We start from the raw sequence: 7,565 nt of genomic DNA on the forward strand, positions 1-7,565 counted from the left end.
TTTTTACTGCAAACTAAATCTTTTAGGCTTCACTGTTTCCAATCCCTTCCTTTCAATCTGAGAAAATCAATGACGAAGACCAATATTAACTAGTAACACTAAAACAACATCGCAATATAACAATCATTTAGTTTGTCAAATCCAAGATTATCACTAAATGTTGTTAAAGGTAACCAACATGGTTATAATCCGTTGTTAACTTCTTTTCCTATTGCTAAAACCATATCTCGATTTTAATCACTTGCATAAATGAGGCATCCTTTTCTGTGCAGCTAGAATATCAAAATTCCCAACACCACCAGCAGACACACTGTTTCTCCTGGCTTAAACTGTAAAAAAAAAACCCGCACTATGCTCATGCTCCAATCTTGAATTCCAATAACATTTATCCAAACTTTGGCACTTGAAACTCATTATTTCCAAATTAATCAGCATCTGCCTTGATATTTGGATACATTTTTTCTACAAACATGTAAGAGCCACCAGAAATTAGATGTCTTTTCTATCAAAGTAACTGACACATGATACAAAATCAAAAGAAAGCTGTGAAATAAACTGAACCTTTTAATAGCAATTGTGACTGGAAGGCTGGCGATACAGATCAAAACCAGCATCCGCAAAGAGTTTGGCTACTTGTTCTGCATTTAGAACAAATTAATGGTTGGATTTTTTTAAAGAATTCTTATGACATTATTGAATTTCTTACCAACTTTAAATAGAAAAGGAGAAAACTAATGAATTTTTGAACATCAAGTTCATACTATGATGGTTTTAAAGTGAATTAATGAATCAGGATTGTTAGATAGGGAATTATCTGTGTTAATTAATTAAGCTATTGTTAATCATAGTGCTGAAACTTGATTTGGGATCTAATTTCTGATCTAAGGTTATTTGAGGCACGAACGTGTTTGATTAAATGTTTTATAAAAACTTAGATGAGAAAAATATTCTTAACCAACTAGAGTTGATGTTATCGTGTTTTATGAACTTAGCCAATTTGGTTATAATGCATGTTTAAGTTGTTATAAATCAATATTCATACATCTACAACATGTTATATATATTTAATACTCGTAGATGACACTGATCCAGTCTAGTGATTTGAATTCAAATACATGCAAAGAAATGCTTTATGAAATCAAGTCTGATTCATGGCTACATGGTTTCAAGGGTGCACACAAGATTCAAGATTCTTCAAAGTAGATAGAGTGTATAATACAAGAAAAGAGAACCACTAGGTTTTATCAAACAACATTGATCTTACCAGATCCTATTGTTGGTTCTCTTACATTATTGAACATAAAGATAAATAAACTTAAAAGCTCGACATAATTTATTATATAATAGGAGAGTTTTCTCTCTATCTAGGGTGTCCACATCAGCACCAAAAATGAAAACTAAATTTAATATCTCAGTTAATTCACACACATTAATAACTATTATTTTTCACTAAAAAAAATATTATTACTATTACTAAAATTAATAATTTAATTATGTATACACTATTTATAATTCTTATATTTTAATCAAGAAAAATAATAGTAAAAACTGAAAAAAACAATTAGGAAAAAAAGGATGATAAAAGAAAGTCCAAAGACGATGAAAAAAATAAAAAAAATAGGAGAAAGAAGAAAAATTAAAATATAATTAAGACGACACAGATGAATACGAAGTAAAAAAAAAGAATACATACACCAAACAAATAAAAATAAGAGACGCAAAATAAGAAAAAATGATTTTTTTTAAGAAAAAATTAGAAGTCGAAGATGATGAAGAAGATGATGAAAAAAAAAGATAAAAGATAGAAAGAAGAAAAACACAAAAATGATGAAAAGCAATTTTGAAAAATGCATAAATAAAAACGTTGAAGATTAGAAAAGAGACGATAATATGAAGATAGAAAAAATTAAAATTCATGATTCAATTAATTCCCACATTTTAAAATAGTATTATTTTTTAAAATATAAAAATTAGTACTAAAATTAATGACTTAATTAATTCAGACATTTTTATAATAATTATTTTGTATCAAGAAAAAAAGAAGTAAAAACTGGAAAAAAAATAATAAGTAGAAATAGTTAAAGAAAAAGACGATGATGAAAACAAATATCAAAGAAGATAAAAAAAATTTAAAAAAATAATAGCAAGAAGAAATAATCAAAATATAAAAAAAAATTACGCAGATGAAGACAAAATAGACGAGGAATAATACATATACGAGATAAGTAAAAATAAAAGATAAACTAAAATCAGAAAAAGAAGATGAAGAAAAACTGAAAGGAAAAAAAAAAATAGAAGTCGAAGAAGATGAAAAAAAAAAGGTAAAAAAAATGAGGAAGAAGAACACAAAGCTGATAAAGAGAAATTTCAAAAAATACAAGAACAAAAATGTTAAAAATCAGAAAGAAGAACAAAAATGAAACTAACAAACTATAATAATATAAAAATGAATAAAGAGTCTAATAAAAAATAAAAAGAAAAATATGATGAACTAACTGTTTAAAAAATAAAATTCTGCGCAACACGTATATCATAAATAAATCTAGAAGTTAATATATATATATATATATATATATACTTAGAAATATTAATAGAAGATAATAAAAACAATAATTAAGAGAAATTTGTTGTTATAACTAACCGAACACATTGTGTTTTTTTATAAAATAATATATAAAAAATATAAAAACACAAACATAAAATAAAATCCGCGCGAAGCGCGGACTCAACCCTAGTATTTTAAACTCGTCTCCACCATGTGACTGACATTAACTCCAGAAGTTATGGAAAGGATAAGTGACAAATTTCAGATCTCAATCATTTTTCTTGAAACTCTGAGTCATCCTCTGCTTTCACCGTCTTCGACACGAATGTAACCGGTTTCTTCGGGTGCTCATTTATGGTCAAATTAAAAACATCTGGCTTCGAGTAATGTCCAACCACATCGAAGTATAACTTGGCTCTTGCAATATCACCAAGATCTGTATGAGAAACAGAACGGTATTGACATGATTAGGCAAAACAAAAAATTAGCATTTTCTACACTAAAGCCTTGGATGAATATCAAAGAAGAGTTATACCAAGATTAGCTGTGATGATACCCTCTGATTTAAAGTTTGGTCCGGCGAGAACCTTTCCCAATGGTGAAATAATGACACTACCGCCTGGGGAGACAATAGCATCATCTCCTTTGTAGTCGTCCGAATCAGTAAACAAGTAATCAGGATGCTCAGGGAAATCTTTACGCTGACAAAACTGGCAAGCCGACAAGACGAAACATCCACCCTCGAGGGCAATGTGAAGCATCGACGATTGCCATTCCTGTGAACCATCAGCAGTAGGTGCACAATAAATCTCGACGCCTGTCAATATGAAAATTGTTAGGAGTCTTTCATTAGAAGCAAATTCAGACTTAATCTAATATATAAACATCTTTATATTGGTCCCTTGTGCCAACCTTCACTCATGCCAATTGATTCTAAGTTATAAATCTTGGAATAAGATATGATGGCGATCCTAATGAAGAGTTCAATTCAAGATAGACTAGAAAAATAATTGATACTCCTCAAAGCGTAATAGAAATATCACTTTTTGTTCAAATATTAGAAGAAACATATTAGAAACACTTTAAATATCTCACACTATAACAAAAATTTTGGATTTAATATATTACCTAAGATATTAGAAAAATAAGTCACGGTTACTTATGACTCCTAAAAATGAGATTTCAAAACTAACCTTTTGCGTACAAGGCAGTTCTGTAGAGAGGCATCCTATTTTCCCAGCAAATAGCAGCACCAAGTTTGCCAATGGGAGTGTCGTAAACAGGAATGGTTGATCCATCTCCATAACCCCAAATGCAACGTTCAAGAGATGTCGGCATGAGTTTACGGTGCTTCCCCAAGAACCGACCTTCGGAACTGAAGAACAGGGCTGTGCAGTAGAGTGTATAACCTTCCTTCTCTATAGCCCCCATCACCATGTACACATTGTTTTTCCTAGCCACCTCCGCCAATTTTTCTACTTCAGGGCCTGTAGATTCATCACAAAACCAAACAAATGTGCAAGAAAGAGTTATGTTATGACTCAAGTTTGTTGTGCTCAATTGAAGTATAAGTATAACTAGCCTAATTGAGTTTGACATCCTAGTCCATCTAGTCACTTTGCCACTTTTATTTCTTTTTCTTTTTTTGGTGAAAGCACTTAGCCATTTTTGCAAATGAAAGTTAAGATTTGGTTTACTCGTTACTCACACTATTCAGTAATCAGATGCTTTTTTCCAGAAAAATCCAGTCTAACAGTTTCATTAGCAGAGAACTCAGAAATCAAACATGTTTTACCTCAAAGTTAAGTTTAATTTTGGCCTAAATAAATTTCAATTGTCAGTGGTGAAATATATACTAAAGAAAAACTGACATATACCAAGCTATACTTGCACCAAAAAATTAAAACAAAGGAGGGTTTATTTTTTATTTATTTTAGTGGATTAGAAATTTTTGTAGAAAATTATAATTTACTGTAAAGTTTACAGATTTTTAAATACAACTACATGTGTATTTTAAATTAGTATTTGGATATCCGTATATTTTCCATCGAATTTAATTTTTTTGTATTTTAACATGGAAGTCTTTCCAAAATCTATTGTGAAATATAATCTATTAATAAATTTATAGGGTTGATTTACATGTGATTTGAATTAGTATTTATAAATCATCATAGAATAACACAAGATTTGAACATAGTTTTAAAAATTATTTAACCAATAACACTGGATTTGAATATAGATATTAAAATTATAAAACCAATAACACTGGAAAACATACTATTCAATACTAGGTGACAAAAACAAAATCATACACTAGAGATTAATTTAGACACTACAAAAAAAAGAAGTATATATCTAACAGGTGAAGTTCCAATTTTCCGGATCCTGAATATTATCAGTATATGTTCGATAATTTTATAAACAGTTTCATAATCGGAGAAATCAGAAAACAAACAAGTTTTACCTCAAATTACGTTTAAGTTTGGACTAAATAAATTCAGTTGTGATTGGTATAATATATTATTATACCAATTCTACAGAAGCTGACAATATACTAAGCAAAAACTTGCTGACAAAATAAAATTATACACTAGAGACAAAACAATACAGAAAACAACAATATCTATTCAAGTACATGTGATAGACCCGGTTTTTAAGGATCCTGAATATTGTATCCTATGTTTGGACCCGTAAGATTGATCCATCGAGATATGCACAGAAAATATTAAAAATTTCGAAAATTATTTATCTTTTAACAATCATGGTATGATAATCATTACACAAAGGTATGAAAATAAGAAGTCAACGGAGTCAAAAAAAAAGAAAGAAAGAGCGTCCAATGAATGTAAGTTTCTCTATAAGCAAAATTCAGATTATTAACAAACCAAGAAAGATATGAAAATAGTAAGTCAACTGAAAATAGATTATCCAAAGATGGAAGTTTCGCTTACCAGGAACATGAATAGCAGAAGCATGATACTTTCGGAACTCATCACGACCTTCATCGTTATGAACACCAACCGCTAAACCAAACCTAAACCCACGAGGATAGCCACCGATAAAAGCCTCCGGGAACACCACCAGCTTAGATCCGTTGCTTGCCGCCTCTGCGGTTAACTTCTCCGCCTTTTCTGCAAATAAGTCAAACCATTTCATAAACTTTTGACTTCATTTAGGCTTCGTCTCAGATATTTTATCCGTTGTGAGCTTGAAGGAAACGATTTTGTTTTAAATACCAAAAAAAACATGAGAGGAAAGATGAATTTACCTATAGTTTTGGGAGTATCGTTATAGACGGTAGAAGCTTGGACGATGGAAACTCGAATGATGGATGATGAGGAATCTCCGTTAACCGGAGTAACTTGAGTAACCGGAGTAGTGTTGTTGAGAGTTGACATTTCTTCTGTACCAGACTTGTATCACTGTTAAGCCTTCTTTGTTAATTATGTTGTATCACTTGATAGGCAATATATAGACTTTAATGTTATCTTTACCTACGGGCCAGGCAAGCCAGGTAAGTCAGGCGTTCCATATAAATATTTTAATGTATTTTCAATATATTATTTATTAATAGTACCAAACCCAATAATTACAGTTGACAACTGTATTTATTACTTCTCTTATTGTACATTTCAGCCAGTGCTCAAAATTGCTAGGCGGTAGGCGTGCGGACGAGCTCCGACTAGCGCCTAGGTTGAAAATTGGTGATTAATCGCTGATTAATTGGTGATAAATTTTTTGATTAATTTATATTATATTTAATTTTTAATTATTTATATTAATAATTTTTAGATGATTTTGGAACTTAAACTCGTTTATATTTGATTTTGATCTGATTTTATTGTAGTTTAGTTGAATTGAAATTGCTAATTAGGGATTATGTCGTCAAAATTGTTAATTGGTTAAGTATTAAATGTGATGTCGTTTTTAATTGGAAAAGAAAAATAATAGGGTTGATTTTAGGCCGATTTGAGAAAAAAACATGAAAATTTTATTAATAAAATTGGGCCAATTTCAAAATTTTTGAGATTTTTTGGGTTGATTTTCAAAAATTAAACGATAATTTTATTTTTTAATCGGAATCAGGCGGTTTTAGGCGGTTCTAGGCGGTAAAAAATCAGAGAACCGCCTAGAGCCGTCGCCTAGCACCTAGTCGAAGCGGTCACCCATCGCCTAGCGCCTAGGCGGCCAACTAGGCAGCTAGGCGACCGAGTTTTGGAACAGGGATTCCAGCTCATATTTTTTACTTCACTTATTCGATAATCAATTTCTGACCCTAAAAAGTAAAGTTATTGAACAATAAAGAAAAACAAAATATGTAAATCGATCCTAAAAGTAAATATATTATTTACGATATAAAAAAATAAATTTATAAATGATTCTTCATCTAAAAAGGTAATATTACTAAAAAACAAAAAGAAATCTAATAAAAGCAATGTCTTTTCATCATAAATACAAATTTATTTTAGTAAGTAAAAGTTATTTTCTATTATTTTTTAAATTATTATTTCAAATTATATATAATTTTAATTTCTGTTATAAAAATTCCTACGATTCCTGTGTAAAATTTGTTTAATTGTTATGAAAATATTGAATGTCTAACCAATTTTAAATAGAAATTTAAAATACTGGAACATATATGTTTGCTTTTACATAACAAGTTCATATATATAACGGATGCCAAAACAAAAAAGTTCATATAATGATAGTTTTCAAGAGAATTCATAAATGGCAATGTAAGATTGTTAGAAATCGAATTATGTGTTTATTAATCTGTTGTTGATCATAGTGCTGAAACTTGACTTCGGATCTAGTTTCTGGTTTTAGTATAGTTGACGCACTAAAACTGTTTAATTGAATCTCGGATAAAACATAGATGAGAAAAGTTATCCTTAAGCAACTAGAGTTGATGTTACTTTTTTTGGTGAACTTATCAAATTCGCTTATAAGACATGTTTCGGTTTTGAAAGTTAGTATTCATCCATCTACAACATAGAGATTTAATACTCAGAGAAGAGAT

The 7,565-nt window shown here is 29.9% G+C and overlaps 1 protein-coding gene across 1 annotated transcript; it reads right to left on the reverse strand.

Moving 5' to 3' along the window:
* Positions 1-2,613: 2,613 nt before the first annotated feature.
* On the reverse strand, positions 2,614-5,983 carry LOC18021404 (nitrilase 2). The gene is made up of 5 exons (XM_006404409.2): positions 5,814-5,983; positions 5,497-5,676; positions 3,739-4,032; positions 3,081-3,362; positions 2,614-2,981 (listed from the first exon to the last, which is right to left on the reverse strand). The coding sequence occupies exons 1-5, from the start codon at positions 5,941-5,943 to the stop codon at positions 2,818-2,820; spliced, it is 1,050 nt and encodes a 349-aa protein (XP_006404472.1). The 5' UTR covers positions 5,944-5,983; the 3' UTR covers positions 2,614-2,817.
* Between the last annotated feature and the right edge of the window lie 1,582 nt (positions 5,984-7,565).

The sequence above is a fragment of the Eutrema salsugineum genome, unplaced genomic scaffold (assembly GCF_000478725.1).
Source record: "Eutrema salsugineum unplaced genomic scaffold, Eutsalg1_0 scaffold_16, whole genome shotgun sequence".
Classification (NCBI taxonomy): Eukaryota; Viridiplantae; Streptophyta; class Magnoliopsida; order Brassicales; family Brassicaceae; genus Eutrema; species Eutrema salsugineum.